The 16864-nt window shown below is 48.9% G+C and overlaps 1 protein-coding gene across 2 annotated transcripts in view; it reads right to left on the bottom strand.

The window, feature by feature from the left end:
• Nucleotides 1-16177, bottom strand: part of LOC142566308 (uncharacterized) — a 951081-nt gene extending 934904 nt beyond the window's left edge. Inside the window, exon 1 of one of the 2 annotated variants that reach the window (XM_075677216.1) lies at nucleotides 15905-16177. In XM_075677216.1, the coding sequence (XP_075533331.1) occupies nucleotides 15905-15928 (24 nt within the window). In that variant the 5' untranslated portion in view covers nucleotides 15929-16177. The remainder of the gene's footprint in view (nucleotides 1-15904) is intronic. The other variant, XM_075677215.1, reaches the window with a different exon arrangement.
• Nucleotides 16178-16864: the final 687 nt, after the last annotated feature.

Raw genomic sequence — 16864 nt, 5'->3', positions numbered from 1 at the left:
GTGTACAGTTGCTTCAAATATTAGCTGACACATAGTGCTCGAGGTAAAAACGGCCCCCAAGACTACCAAATACCAAATATAGAATACCAAACATTCAAACGCTAAACACTTTCCGATTACTGGTATTTATCAAACCAGCATTTCTTGGTTCAATGTAGCTCTGCAGTCGAGGGGCCAGTTCCACCACGGGCACTAGTGTCGGAGCTCATATTCCACGTGACTGTACATATGTCAGCTTTAAATGTCACAAAAGCACAGTATTTTCAGCTTTAGATCTTAACATTACACAGCCAAAATATATGCAGCAAAACCCTCGTCTTAATATTTCAGTACTTTTCGTTCTAACGTAACTGTCCGCGCTGATCCGTATTTATTTATTTATTTATTTATTTATTTATTTAATATACTTTCAGGGCCCAAAGGCACTACAGAAAGGAGTGGGGAAGAAATGGCAAGGCGTGCAGCAAACAAATAAACAAAAATATTACAAGGCGTCTTGTAAAGCGATCTTGAACTGGTGGTCATCAGCTATGCTGGCGATTGTGGAGGGAAGGTGGTTCCATGCAACACTTGTTCTAGAAACAAAAGAGTCATTACACAATTTTGTGCGACAAGAAGGCAGCCCCACCTTGAAGCGATGATCGGTCCTTGAAGATATGTAATGAGGTGCATGAAACAAAACGTCCTTCATCCAATGTTCCAATGTATGTTCCAATGTATGTTCCAATGTATGTTCCAATGTATGTTCCAATGTACTGAAGATGTATTCAATGCTTTCCCCCAGGCAGCTGTTTTTATTCCTGATGATGCCAGGAAACCGAGCTTGATGCCACCAACGCTCAGAAATCTAATCGGGAGCGCGCACAATGTTCCGCTCACCTTGTGTGATGTACCGTAGCGCTGAGGTGCTTCTTGTATAATGTAGCAGAATCGGTTGTAAAGGCGCAAGTGCACAGTTGAGCACATGCGGTTAAGTTCATCAACTTGATTTGCGGCAAGAAAACTTGTCCAAGCTTTTACACTTGCTTTATAAGAAGCCAACTGCACCATCAATATGCCGGCTGATATTAAGCGGATCAAACAAAACTATTAAACCACGACTACAAATATTGGTGACATCATTTTATCATTCGAGTGTTCAGATTGGTAACCTCCAGATGCGGAGTAAGTTGAGAAGTTGTGTGCGTAATTAATGAACTTAATTAATTTTGTAATGATTGATCTTGAGTGGCTAAAGAAAATGAGTAATTTGGAGCTTGTCCTCGAGATTATCTAGCCGAGCGAAGAAACTTTTATGAAGCATGCTTCTGTAAGAGCTATGCGTACAAAAAATTTCCAATTAAACGCTAACTGACGCAGAAAAAGAACACCTCTAAAGTCACAGAACAGCGCTTCAAAACGGGACACAAAGAAAGGAACCACACACACACTGCACTAACAAGTTCAAGCGCTGTTCTTTCTGTGGTAATGACCCAACTAGCCCGTCAGTCAATCCTTGCAACCTGTAACGTCAACCTGACCACACCTATCATTTGTGATGTTGTCATCACTAGCATGGCCCCGTGAGCATGTTCCTTATGGCCAGTCCACTTTCGATTTTCATTCATGCTGTTTTTTCGAAGGCAAGCAGTTTACAGAAGAGGGTTGTAGCGCCGAAAAAGACAACACATAGCAAGCGAGACGGGACTGGAAACATTCTGGAAACATGCACCAACTAGCCTCCCCAACAAGTATCACTTACCAAGCAGTTTAAAATTTTAGTTTCAATATAGCAGGGAACGTGTGCCACCGAAAGCTTGCTTGGTCGCAGATGCGATGCATGACGAAATAGTAGTGCAGATTCAGCGCGTCGCTGGCATCAAGACGATGCGCCGCCGCCGAAGGAACAAAGATAACGAAAGTGAACAGCTCGGTAGCTGCCGATGGTGCCATCTTAACCAAGTCTGGGGCGCCGTTATTGACGGCTGAGGCGTTTCTTTCAGCGAAGCTGTTGAGGGCTACTTTCCCTACTGTCCGCGTGTACAACAATATCCCGAAGATAGTGCAATGACGGGCCGACCCGCGGCGGAGGTGCAGTTCGCCATTAAGGGGCCCACATACAGAGCTTCGCTGGCAATACTTCTTCACACAGTGAAGAGAAATTAGTTGTTTTTTTGCGTTGATTTCGCTTGCAGAAAGGGATAATGCTACAAAAACAATTGCATTCATTCCTGTCTCGTAGATTTAAATATGGGTTTAAATAAACGCTATATCCAATTTATTCCCAAGAGTAGGTGTAATGCGAGCTCGCTCGCTCCCTCCCTCACTAACACAGAGAGAAAGATACGACACATGTTCGCCCGCATTCACATTTGCACGCGCCCACGCATGCACAAACGTACAAAAATGTACGCACGCATGTACACGCAAACGCAAGTACACGAGCACGCACGCTCAAGGTGTACACAAACATATATACTCCCTCTCGTTCCCTGTTGCCTCAAAAAAACATGCGCGTGCAAACAGACTAAATGACACTCGTTCTGCAATTACCGTTCAGACGCCAGCTGTAATAAATCGCTTTACGGTTGGAATTTGGCGCTTCTTCAAGTCAATGTGCCCTCGAGGGTGCAAAACCATTTGCTTCTGTCGTGTGACATGCCCGACCAAATCCGTACTTTAATGCACCACCAATGTTCAGGCTAAGCACTCGGCTGTTATGTAGAAATAAAACTGTTTAAAACTTTGCCCTTTGAGCCACGGATGTGCACCACCGTGAAGTTCCACGGGATGGTGCAATGCCCAGAATTCTCGAGCATGTCCATGCTACGAGCAACGATATTTTTTTTAACGTAACACAGACATGCGCATGCTTGTTGTTATGTGGTCCAAGGAATAAAATCTGATAATAAAAGTCATGACTTAACAAATAAGCAACCTATTGCTAAGTTTTATGAATTAAATATAGAAAATATAATATATGAAGAGCATTCCTGAAAAAAAAAACTGAAACCATCTGTTGGGAGACTGTCGAACTCAGCCCGACGTGTCGTTAAAGAAAACAGCATCACGCAACATGGTATCGAACCGCTGCCAGCATGACGACAGGTTCGAGCGATTAAACGACTCGGCTTCCAACGCTTCCGCAAGTGATACGCTCGGGTTTTTTATAGATACTATGTGAACTTGCATAACTGTTTCAAAAATCGCTTTCGGGAACAGTGTTACGCCATGTGTAGATAGTCGAGATAGGCATCAATCGAAGGCTGAGTCTCCGGACTACACAAGCTGCAACAGCTATTACGATATCAGCCATTGTTTTATCACAGCTACTGTTTTTGTCTCGGAAATCGAGTACACATTTTCGTCTTTTCGATGGGCTTCGATTGCTGAATCTTTAACCGCTCTGGGAACAAAATTCTTCCTTGCCACAGCGTCATCACTGAATTTGCCTCGTGTGGATTGTCTTCCTGAAGATGTTTGTCACCTGCCTTTTTCACTAGTCGACCTGGAGCTGTAGTTATTCGCAAAAAAACTGCTCGTTCCATTGAAAACGCGCTAGCTTCGTACCGGGGCTCCTTGGGGCGCTGGTTCGTGGGTGTCCAGTAAGAGGCGATTGGCGGATTGGTAGAAGAAAAGTAGGGAAACGACAAAAGACGGAGACGTACTAAAGCACAGTTTTCCGGACAACATTCATTTGGGCTAGATGGTGCATAGTTGAATTAGGAAGGAACAGCGCCAACTAAGACGATTACAAGTGGGGGAGAACGACACAGGACAAGCGCCAACAAGCGCCAACGACACTGAACAAGGTGGCGCTTGTCATTTGTCGTTCTCCCCACTTGTGATCGTCTTATTCGGCGCTGTTCCTTCCTAATTAAAAAAAAAGCACAGTTCGCAATAGGGGATCAGAGAATTTGGGCGTGGTAGTTCATAGTGTTTTTTTTCTCTTTTCATTGTTTAACCTAGGTAGGACATTAGGCAGTATAATAGCAAGAGCTTGGTGGCGCAACGCACCACCCCGTTCCAAAGGGGACGCTCATAACATCCATCCATCCATCCAGACCGTGGACCATTACATCGGTAATATACAGGGTAGCAATGCAGGCAATCAAATTAAAGCTTTAAGCATAAGCAGAGAATAATGGCATTTTGGGAGAACTTCAGAATGGCTTCAGAATAGGTAGGCGTTTGGATGATAACTTGTTTGTTCTTACTCAGTGTATTCAAATATCAAAAGTAGAAAACAAACCTTTATATGTGGCCTTTTTAGACATTTTAGACACATGTCAACGTAGACCGCAACACTGTGGGCTATTCTGGAAGGGGAAGGCTTAGGTGACGATTGTCTACAGCTTTTGAGAGAGATTTACCTCGAAAATACCGTTTGCGTTGAATGGGAAGGGATGAGGAACGAGGCGAAAGTTCATATCAACAAGGTACTGAGGCAGGGCTGCCCTTTATCCCCACTGCTGTTTATGATGTACATCGTGAGGATGGAGAGGGCGCTAGAAGGAAGTAATATCGGGTTTAATCTCTCATACAGGCAAGCGGGTACAGAAATAGAGCAGCAGCTCCCAGGTTTATTTTATGCGGACGACATTGTGCTTCTAGCTAACAAGCAAAGTGATTTGCAACGTCTGGCTTATATCTGTGGGCAGCAAGACAACAATTTAGGTTTGAAATTTAGTGTTAGAAAATCAGGTGTTATGGTATTCAATGAAAACATTGCACAGACAGTGGAGATACAGGGCCATGAACTACCTCGGGTAACAGAATATAAATACCTTGGTATATGGATAAACGAAGGCAATAGATATATGGAAACACATGAAAAAACAATAACAGTGAAGGGGAAGAGAAATGCACCCATAATGGAAGCACAGAGCGCTATGGGGATACAATAGGTACGAGGTCCTCCGAGGTATGTGGAAAGGTGTAATGGTTCCAGGACTTTTGGAAATGCGGTTGTTTGCTTTAAATCAGGGGTACAATCAGGACTCGATGGGAACCAAAGGTCAGTGGGTCGCCTCGCACTGGGCGATCACGGGAAGACTACAAATGAAGCTGTGCAGGGTGATATGGGCTGGACTAGTTTTGAAGTGAGGGAAGCTCGCAGTAAAATTGAGTATGAAGAACGGGTAAGGAACATGGAAGAAAGTAAACGGGCTGGGAGAGTGTTCAGGTATCTGTACAGGAAAAACATTGATTCACAGGGGAGGAAAAGAACTAGGAAGCTTACCAGCAACTATACGGCCTGTAGGGTGGGCAACACAGCAACAAAGAAGGTCAAGCGGAAAGTCAGAGAGGCTGAAATAATCTCATGGGTGGCGGCAATGGAAAAGAAACCTGCCATGAGTAACTACTTAAGAGGAAAGAACTAAATCAGGAAAGAAACAATTCATGATAACTCAAAGGGAAGCTCATTATTTTCGAAGCGATATCGGGATGCCTTAGAACACGCACCTATAAAGCGAGATATAAGAAGGAAGAAGCATGTGCTTGCTGCGGTAAGGCTAGGGAAAATATTGAACATGTTTTATTAGAATGTGAAGACGTCTACCCAGTGTTGCGTTTCGCCTGCGACACGCGGTTTTGCCGGCGCGACTGCGGCGGGGCGGCAGACATTTTGGCCCGTGCGGCGTCGCCGCAACGCTCCCCGCCAGGCGTTTCCAGGCATGTTCCGATGCCACGTGTCTTCATGTGCGTGTGTGAGTGTATGTGTCATTGTGCCTGAACCAGGCGATGCGACAGCAGGGGTCATCCTCCCCTTCCAGTCATTGTGCCTGAACCAGGCGATGCGACAGCAGGGGTCATCCTCCCCTTCCAGTCATTGTGCCTGAACCAGGCGATGCGAAAGCAGGGATCACCCTCTCATTCCAGTCATTGTGCCCGACCGGCAGCGCTACGACAGTGTGCGTCACCATTAGCCCATTGTACATTCACGTGCTCGTCTATTGAGGGGTTCCTTCTTGCCCTCAACCGCGAGAGTATAAAAACAGCTGCCCCGGACGCCAAAAGGGAGGGCTCCGATTTCTTCTGTTGAGTAAAGTGCTCTCCCGTCTCTCTACTTCGGTCAACCTGACCGCCAACTCTTTGCGATGTTAAAATAAACAAGTTGTTTGTTGTTACCAGTCGACTCATGCTTTGCCGGGACCTTCGGATGCTTCTAGTCGTACACCAGGCCGCCAGGCCAACGCTACCCTTGGGGCTTGCGACCCAGGTACAACCACGGGCGTCAGCGCCGAGTTCCCAACAACCGATGCCATCGGTGGGATCCAAACATCTGGTTGGCAGCGGTGAGATCGCCTCCGACTTCGAACAACTGTCTGCCAGCGGTGAGATCGCGACAACGGAGGCCAGCAGCGAAGATATGCAGTTGACTGTAGGCTGAACAGCTCAACAACGATCCGGGAGCAGTGCAACGAGCCCTGTGTGATGACTGGTTGCCTGCAGCGGAACGACTGCGCTGGACTCTTGGCTGCGAGGTTTGGTGAGTGCGGGACTTTCTTCTTCTGAGCTTTGCCAGGCTTTTGTTAGTGTCAGAAACAGAGCTGGTAATTGTGGTTGTCGTTGCTGCCGGGTTAGTTTGCGGCAAGACAATAGTAAGCAGTAGAGAAAGCAGCATTCAGAGCAGCCATGGATTTGAAGTCGTTGCGCAAACCGAAATTGTTGGAGCTTGCAAGAGAGTTGGGTCTGGATGTCTCGGACAAACTCAGAAAACCAGAACTGCTAAAGGCTATTCTTGAGTTAGAGGCTGAGGATGACGAGCTGTCGGAATGCCTTGAGACTATTGAGGAGAGGTCAAAAAGACAGGAGCGCGAACTTAAAGAGCAAAAAGAGAAACAGGAGCGCGAACTTAGAGCAAAAAGAGAAACAGGAGCGCGAACTTAAAGAGCAGAAAGAAAAAGAAGAGCGTGACCGTCAACACGCTTTGGAAATGAAGCGTCTTGAGGTGGAGATGGAACGCGCTCGTAATGGAAGTCAGGCACACGGTGCAGGAGAACGCGTATTGTTCAAAATGACTGACCTGATGCGGCCGTTTAAGCTTGGAGAGGACATTGGTTTGTTCCTGGTTAACTTTGAGCGAACGTGCGAGAAGCAGGGGTTCTCTCGGGAAACGTGGCCACAGCGCTTGCTCACTTTGTTACCCGGCGAGGCGGCCGACGTAGTCGCTCGCTTGGATAGAGAGGAGGCAGAGGATTTCGACACAGTGAAATCGAGTCTTCTAAAAAAGTACCGGCTGTCTGCGGAGGCGTTCCGTCGGAAGTTTCGGGAAAATGAGAAAGGCAGAAGTGAGTCATATACAGAGTTTGCGTATAGGCTTATGTCAAACATGCAGGAGTGGCTCAAAGAAGAGAAAGCGTTCGGTGACCACGATAAAGTTCTGCAGTGCTTCGGGCTAGAACAGTTTTATAGTCGGTTACCGGAGAACGTGCGATACTGGGTCTTGGATAGGCCAGACGTTTGTACGGTGGCTAAAGCCGCTGAGCTAGCCGAGGAGTTTGTGACGCGTCGGGCTCGCGGAGCTAAGGACGGTCAAAAGGGTGAATTTGGCTCGAAGTTCGAGAGGCCGAAGTTCACACCCATGAGAGCAAAGGGGGACACGCGTAGTGAGGATGCGAGTGAAAGCAGTCCGACCAGACGTAAAGAGACGGCGGCAGCCAAACGCAGAAAGCGGTTCGAGATGAGGCGAGCGGGCGTTTGTTATACGTGCCAGAAGCCGGGTCACTTTTCGGCGCAGTGTCCGGAAACAACACCAAAAGTTGTGTTTTTTTCAATAGGCAGCACTGACGAGAACATGAAGCTTCTCGAGCCTTACATGCGAGACCTCCTCGTGAACGGGAAAGAGTGCCGAGTGCTTCGCGATTCCGCAGCTACGATGGATGTAGTTCACCCGTCTTATGTAGAACCCCATATGTTCACGGGCGAGTGCGCATGGATCAAGCAAGCCGTGGAAGCTCATAGCGTGTGTCTGCCAGTAGCAAAAGTGCTTATCGAAGGACCTTTCGGAGCGCTTGAGACGGAGGCGGCAGTGTCATCTATGCTGCCCCCCCAGTACCCGTACCTATTTTCAAACAGGTCCGATCACCTCCTGCGCGAGAAGGGGCTTTTGTTTGGTGAAGCTAGTGTTCAGGCCTTAACCAGGTCGAAGGTTCGGGAGCTCGCTGCAAAGGCGGTAGTTGCGGGGCCGACGTTATCAAACAACGAAAAAGGGTCAGAGGCGCAGCAAGCTGATATTCAGAGCACGCCCGAACTGAATAAACTTGAGTCTGTAACGTTAAAGGCGCCAGATACTGGAGAGGAAACGCCCGACACGGGAAAGTTAGAAGAGCTATCTACTGATTTGCTCATCGCGCCTACGTCAGACGGACTTAATAGGTTGCTAAAAGTCAGCCGGTCGGCTTTGATAGCCGAGCAAAAAAAGGATGGCAGCCTGGAAAACATACGCTGCAATGTCAAGGAAGGTATCGCCAGGAAAAATGCGCGTTTTGTGGAAAGAGGTGGAGTCCTGTACCGGAAGTATCTAGACCGAAGAGGAGTGGAGTTCGATCAGCTGATTGTTCCTCAATGCTATCGTCAGGATCTGTTGCGCTTGTCGCACGGGGGTTCGTGGTCCGGACACCTAGGAGTTAAGAAAACTAAGGACCGTCTCTTGCAAGAGTACTATTGGCCAGGGTGTTTTCGGGACGCAGACCATTTCGTGAGGACATGTGACACTTGTCAGCGGGTGGGCAAATAAGGGGACAAATCAAGGGCGCCGTTGAAATTGGTACCTATCATAACGGAGCCTTTTAGACGGCTCGTTATTGATACAGTGGGACCTCTGCCGGTAACAGCCACGGGGTACAGACACATTTTGACTGTGATCTGCCCAGCGACAAAGTTCCCCGAAGCAGTGCCGCTTAAAGAACTCAGCTCAGTTGAGATAGTCAATGCACTACTGTCCATATTTGCGCGAGTTGGTTTTCCTGCGGAAATCCAATCAGATCAGGGCACAGTGTTTACTAGCGCTTTGACGACAACTTTTCTCGAAAGGTGTGGGGTAAAGCTGCTACACAGCTCAGTGTACCACCCACAGTCGAATTCCGTTGAGAAGCTCCACTCCGTCATGAAGCGCGTGTTGAGAGCGTTGTGTTTTGAACATCGAACTGACTGGGAGCTGTGTCTGCCTGGGGTGATGTTTGCTTTAAGGACCGCGCCGCATGCAGCTACGGGGTTTTCGCCAGCTGAACTGGTGTACGGTCGCTCGCTTCGGTCTCCGCTTCGCATGCTTCGAGAATCGTGGGAAGGTAGGGGCGACGACCCAGTCGTGGTGGAGTACGTACTTAAGCTCCTCGAACGCTTAAGAAGGGCACAGGAGTTGTCAGGTGAAGCAATGACAAAGGCCCAGCAGAGGGCCAAGGTTTATTATGATCGGACAGCCAGGGCCCGTCGTTTTGAGGTGGGCGATGAGGTCATGATATTGCGCACATCGCTAAACAACAAACTAGACGTGCAGTGGGAGGGCCCAGCACGAATTGTTCAGAAACTGTCGGACGTTAACTACGTGGTAAGTCTGCCAGGAAAGCGGAAAGCACAGCAAGTTTACCACTGTAATCTGCTCAAACCTTATAGACAAAGGGAAGCAGTGGTGTGCATGATGGTAAACGTTCCTGAAGAGCTTCCGGTCGAGCTTCCGGGACTAGGCTCAGTGACGAACAGGGAAGACACCGGTCAAGTCATTAGTGACCTTATCAGTAAAGCACCGCTGTCGCCCGAGCAGAAAACCGAACTACACCAGCTCTTACAAGAGTTTCAAGGTCTGTTCTCTGAGAGGCCTGGTAGGACTTCTGTACTTACTCATAACATAGAACTTACCTCCCCAGAGCCAGTACGATCCAAGGCGTATCGGGTGTCACCCCGCCAGAGCGATATTATGGAGGCTGAGGTAAAGAAAATGCTACAGCTCGGTGTTATTGAGGCAGGTGAGAGTGATTATACCTCCCCTTTGATTTTAGTTGAGGTACCGGGCAAGGAACCTCGTCCTTGCGTCGACTACCGCAGGCTTAATTCCATCACTAAGGATCAAATTTATCCGATCCCTAACATCGAGGAGCGCCTTGAGAAAGTTAGTAGCGCTCAGTTTATTTCCACCCTAGATCTTGTCAGGGGTTATTGGCAGGTTCCACTTACAGAAGAGGCTAGTAGGTATGCGGCGTTCATTTCACCAATGGGAACATTCCGTCCTAAAGTGTTGAGTTTTGGTTTGAAGAACGCGCCATACTGTTTTTCAAGCCTCATGGATAAAGTGTTGCGGGGACAGCAAGAATTCGCTTTACCGTATCTAGACGACGTAGCGATATTCTCCGCATCCTGGTCTGAGCATATGGCACACTTGCGGGCAGTGCTAACCCGCCTGCGCGAAGCGGGCTTGACAGTAAAGGCTCCTAAGTGCCAGTTAGCACAGGCCGAGGTTGTCTACCTCGGTCACGTGATTGGTCAGGGTCGTCGCCGCCCCTCTGAAATAAAAGTGGCCGCTGTGCGAGACTTTCCGCAACCGCGCACAAAGACCGATATTCGGTCGTTCTTAGGTGTCGCCGGCTACTATCAGAGGTACATTCCCAGGTACTCTGATATCGCGGCTCCCCTGACGGATGCTCTAAGAAAAACAGAGCCTCAAACAGTCGTCTGGGACGAGACAAAGGAAAGAGCTTTTAGCGCCCTAAAGAGTGCCCTAACAAACCAGCCTGTGCTACGATCGCCAGACTATACAAAAGGGTTCATTGTTCAATGCGATGCTAGTGAGCGAGGCATGGGCGTTGTACTGTGCCAACGGGAAAATGGAGAAGTAGAACACCCCGTCCTGTATGCTAGTCGTAAGCTGACCAGTCGTGAGCAGGCGTATAGCGCCACCGAGAAAGAGTGTGCATGTCTCGTGTGGGCCGTTCAGAAATTGTCATGCTATTTAGCCGGCTCGAGGTTTATCATTGAGACGGATCACTGCCCTCTCCAATGGCTGCAGACCATCTCTCCCAAAAATGGCCGCCTCCTGCGCTGGAGCCTCGCTTTACAACAATATTCCTTTGAGCTGCGTTACAAAAAGGGGAGTCTCAACGGTAACGCCGATGGCTTAAGTCGAAGCCCCTAACGTAGGAATCAGCCTCAAAATTGTTGGTTACTGATGTTTTTCTTCCTGAGGCAGGATTTTTTTTAACATATTGCTTTTGTTTAGTGTTTCAAAGTGATGATATGCTTTCTAGTGCAATTTTCCAATTTGTGGACGCGTTCTGAGTGATGCTAGACTACTGTAAGGAACTAGGCAGTGGTATAAAAAGGGGAAAGAGCCTGGCAGGGCTTAGTGAGGGCTGTGCCGTGCTTGCTGACTGAGCGGTTGAGTTTCAGCGTAGTTCTAACGCTTGCCGGGAACGAGAACAAAAATGTGAACTCTCCCGAAGTCACTTTGCAGTGTCCCGTGCGAACCTGAACGAGAGAACGAGGCCTTCTCTGTGCGCTGCGCTCAAGAAACGTCGAGGGACGCCCGACTTCGGTTATGAGCATCATCGAGCGACATCCCTCCGGACAGCGGATGCAGTCCCCTCTCCATCGGGATCTCCTTCCCCCGGCGGGGCGGTCTGTTGCGTTTCGCCTGCGACACGCGGTTTTGCCGGCGCGACTGCGGCGGGGCGGCAGACATTTTGGCCCGTGCGGCGTCGCCGCAACGCTCCCCGCCAGGCGTTTCCAGGCATGTTCCGATGCCACGTGTCTTCATGTGCGTGTGTGAGTGTATGTGTCATTGTGCCTGAACCAGGCGATGCGACAGCAGGGGTCATCCTCCCCTTCCAGTCATTGTGCCTGAACCAGGCGATGCGACAGCAGGGGTCATCCTCCCCTTCCAGTCATTGTGCCTGAACCAGGCGATGCGAAAGCAGGGATCACCCTCTCATTCCAGTCATTGTGCCCGACCGGCAGCGCTACGACAGTGTGCGTCACCATTAGCCCATTGTACATTCACGTGCTCGTCTATTGAGGGGTTCCTTCTTGCCCTCAACCGCGAGAGTATAAAAACAGCTGCCCCGGACGCCAAAAGGGAGGGCTCCGATTTCTTCTGTTGAGTAAAGTGCTCTCCCGTCTCTCTACTTCGGTCAACCTGACCGCCAACTCTTTGCGATGTTAAAATAAACAAGTTGTTTGTTGTTACCAGTCGACTCATGCTTTGCCGGGACCTTCGGATGCTTCCAGTCGTACCCCAGGCCGCCAGGCCAACGCTACCCTTGGGGCTTGCGACCCAGGTACAACCACGGGCGTCAGCGCCGAGTTCCCAACAACCGATGCCATCGGTGGGATCCAAACACCAGCGGTCGATTTAGGCACCACTGGCCTCCTTGAAGCCCTTGGGTTCAGCGGGAGCAGTGGTAAAGCAAACATGTCCGCAATAGGCATTAGTAAGAGGCGATTGGAGGATTGGTGGAAGAAAAGGACAAAAAACGGAGACGTACAAAAGCACAGTTCGAAATATGGGATCAGAAAATTTGGGTGCGGTAGTTCATAGTGTTTTTTCTTTTCTTTTTTATTGTTTAACCTAGGTAGGACATTAGGCAATATAACAGCAAAGGATTGGTGGCGCAACCCCTCGCCCCGTTCCAAAGGGGACGCTCATAACATCCATCATCCAGAAAAGCTGGATATGGCGGCGCGATTCACCGCCACAAATGAGATTTATCGCCTGCTTGGTGTTCACAGGACGGCGACTGCCAGCGATCTCCAATCGACTACCTGAAATTTTGACCGCCTGGGGTTCGTTAACGAACCCCAGGTGGTCAAAATTTCCGGAGTCCTCCACTACGGTGTGCCTCATAATCAGGACGTGGTTTCGGCGCGTAAAACCCGCAATTTGTTTTAATCACGTGACCCGAATACTCTGGGAATGCCCATCAAGCGGCCATCCTTTCCGGCTCACGGTGCTGTGTTCTCGCACCCACGATGCCGCTCATTCATACACGAGAACTGCGTGGCTGCAAACGCCGCGCGAGCCCACAGTGCGCGCGTCGCCGAGGAAACGCATTTCGCGGACGCTGCGGACGCCGGCGCATGCGCACTACAGGTGCAGCCAGGCGCAAACAGCGCACTGACTGATTCGGAAAATTGTTCGCTCGCATTTGAACAGAGGGGTGCACCTTCATGAACGTTGCGTGGCAAGTCTTGAAAAAAAGACAAGTTGGGAGCGTCGAGCCGTGCTCGCCGGTTTTAAAGAGTGCTCCTTCTACAGTGAGGCGTACATTCAGTTGGCTATCAGGCGACAAGAAGGCCGCGAGGCAAGCTTCAGTCAAACCACGTGGATTAGAAAACAAGGCAATAGTTGTACACAGGAACGAAAATGGGGTACGTAACAGCGCAGGCAGGCTTTTCGGGTACACTTCTGTTGCGCTATTTGTAAAACAACCTAGTCACAACCTATTTGTAAACAACCTTTGCATTTTTCTTGATTTTTATTCGTCATATGCTTTATGAGGTGCTCAATCCACGCTGTTCCTACTTGCTCTCGTGTCCGCTTCCGAGATATCGCTCTCTTAGTTTTTACTGACCTATTTGTTGATATGGTTACGTAGACGCTTGATAATTTATTACTGTGAAATCCCTTATTCCGCCGCCGGGAAATCAATGAAACCAACGGCACAAGGCTCGCTTTGAAAAGTAATTGAACTATTACGTTACGGAGTCACATTCCTTCATGGTCATAGTTCTACTCAGAAGTTGTGTTCAGAAATGGCATTATTGTGTAATTTATATATATATATATATATATATATATATATATATATATATATATATATATATATATATATATATATATATATATATTCTCAAATGGCCTTTCGTCAGGAAAAAGAAACCCTTGATTGTATCTATGAATATTAAATATTTCAGAAGGCGTTACATGGCTTTTTTTTCATTGATGTATCTGCACTATCCAATACGCACACAAACATATCTTCCTGATGCCCTTAACTGAAGCCGCTTGTTGTCATCCCAGAGACGCCAGTCTGTTGGTAGTGGGATAGGAGTGAGGCTGTGCAATTGAACTGTCTCCTACTATGAGGTCTTGTACCTACTCATATAAGGCCGTCGCTTCAGTGAAGAATCCTTCGAGGTCAGACCAAGTTTCTTCAAGTGCAGCTGTTTCAAGGGTTACATATATATTTATATACATTTATATGGGTGGTGTTCGGAAAGCTGGTCGGGCCCCCCCAGCCCACTCTCCCCCTGAAAAAACGAAAGCTTTCCATCTATGATTTTACTTTTTCGCGACTAAATTAGTTCACTTAAGGCTTACATAGTTTTTGTTGCTTTGTTTTTCGGAGAATATTCTTCGCGCATAACAGCCCACTCTACAATCCTTTTTTATTGATAGCAAAGTTTCACTGTATTGTCACGTGGTAATGACGGTAAGGACGCAGCCAAACTGGGAAAGACGGAACTAGCGTTTTATTGGGCGAACTTGTGCCCTCAAAAACAGCCTACACTCAAAGAACGGCGACAGCGGCGAACACAGTCGGCGATCGTCGAAAATCTGATCTGAGGGTCAAGCGCGTCGGCTTTTATACAGCAGTCGTCGAATGTTCCAGAGTAATCGCTGGGACCCGCGTGCCTTCCACAAAGTTGTACATTATTCGCGTCGCGCACACATGCAATCAGATTACAGACAGCGGATGGAACCATCGATAACATTCCGGAAACTTCCGATACATGCAGGCGCGTCCTGCGCTGTGCGATAACATTTGTTAGGCGGTGAAACGTGTCGCCCGAGAAAGACAAATACACGTGTTAGTATTTTGTGGATCCAATGTAATATTCTGCAGCCCACGTCGCCATCTTTATGTCGGTAAAACTCGTGTAGCAGTAGATAATGCAAAGATAGTGTAGATCAAGCCCTGTGAGGCCTTTTCAGCCGTTGTACGTGCTGGCCTTAAACGGCGGATACAAAGGCTCTCACGAAGCGCCACGACACCCTGAACCGACAACTTAGCTTTACTTTTAATTAGCCAAATTATATATATTTAACGAGAGAGAGCGAGCTGAAGGGTTTTATTTAAGCACAAAAAATAAGAGGCACTCGTCGCTAACTTCTCTGTCCCCTCATGCTACAGCATATTAATATAGTATAACAAAACTTAGTTCATCGTTCCTGCTCCAAGTTCTGTCTGCGGAACTGGCCTTTCTAGTTAAAAATGAATATGCGACAGCTACTCCTCCGTATACTTTAGGTGTATTTTTCTGTTTTATTCGAAAATGCTTCACAAGAATTGGATAAACGGCACCCACCGACATGAGAAAGCGCTTCGTGTGTCCTTTGACTTTTTTCATGCGTCTGAGAATGGTAAAAGTGAACAGCTAGCTCACCCAAATTTCACCACGCTAACACGTGTACTGCAAGTGGCATCGGAAGCGTCGCTTTGCAATGTCACCTGCAGCGGGGGCCTCTGATATGTAGTCGAAACCCGTTAATCGCGCTACTAGAATGCACCTTGAATTGGACGCCCCCGTTTAGCTTCAAATCAACCCAAACAGCGAACTGCAAGGCTGAGATGACAAGAAAACGTTTGCCTTTCTGTGCTTGTAGTATATATATATATATACACACTACTGAAGAATATGTCTGCATTTTACCCGTTTTCAAGGTCTCTCGTTATTCTATCTAGCAGACCTCTGTGCTAGCATACTCCTAAAAAGATTCCGTTGACCGACAATAAGCACCGAGTACCAGAAAGCGTGCCGCACCAACGAAAATCACCATCGGCTCGAGCTAGTCGGCGCATCGCTCTGGCTTCTTTCATTTATCGCACACACCACTGGCGTTTTCTCGAAACTCGGGCCGCTCCGTTCGCCGACATTCGCGACGCCCAAGGCCGGAACGACGAGCAACGTGGACGCGTGGCAAGCTCACCTTTGCGGCGGCGGCTGGTGTCATCCTCCTCCTCCGCGCGTGCGTGCTCGACTGGCCGCGTCTTCTTCTTTGCGCCTGTCCGCGCAGCGTCGCTTCGGCGCCAGCTGACCTGGGAGAGGGCCGTATTTTTGATGCTTGTGGTTATTACTGCGCCGCGGCTTTTCAGGCCATTTTGAGGGTTCCCTTATTATGAGTCAGCGTTTTCGCACTAAAGTCATAGCCATGCAGCTTTTAAAGCTACCGTTCTTTTCTGGCGGCCGCTTGCGTGGCCGCTGGCGGCGCGCGCTCTCGGCAACCGAGCTGCGGGGAGAGGGGCATCGCACGCTGGCTGCCCGGCCCCACGATGCGGCGCACGACAAAGGCTGACCGCGTCGTCGAGGCGCTCCGCCAAGGCAGCGCGTGCTCTCGGTCAACCGAGGCCGGTCGCGCGCTCCTTCCGTCGCTTATATTGACAATCATCGTCCATGCTTCGTGCCTTTTTCGCAGGAAAGTGTTTTATGCCGGGGTCCACCATGAACTTCCTGTAACGGATGTGACGTCGGCGCAAACGCGTAAAAGGCCACCTAGGCCAAGTGCTGCAACATGAAGCTTCGGCTCCAACGCGCTGAGGTGACGACGCAGTTATACGGTTTGTCTTTCGCACCCGATTAACCTGTGACGCCTCGTCGCTTACGGAGCGTCAACATGCATCAGCAGTGCTTACACGCCGCTTGTGGTGGCACCAACTAATAAGAAAACGCTAAGCGGCGCAGAAACGACCTCGTGGGCGCCGAGACACGGCAGACCGCGGCGCAGACGAGAGCCACGTCGCCGCTAGGAATGCGGCACGACGCAACCGAGCCCACTTCGGGCTCGCGGCGTTCTCTGAAAGGCGCCCAAGAATGGTTGGGTTCGCGTGTGCTTCGTCGCCGTTTCACGGTGAGGCCACAGGAAGCTCTTTTGCGCGTTCTTCAACACATA

This window comes from Dermacentor variabilis, unplaced genomic scaffold (assembly GCF_050947875.1).
Source record: "Dermacentor variabilis isolate Ectoservices unplaced genomic scaffold, ASM5094787v1 scaffold_12, whole genome shotgun sequence".
In the NCBI taxonomy this organism is placed as follows: Eukaryota; Metazoa; Arthropoda; class Arachnida; order Ixodida; family Ixodidae; genus Dermacentor; species Dermacentor variabilis.
This window is presented reverse-complemented; position numbering and strand designations above follow the sequence as displayed.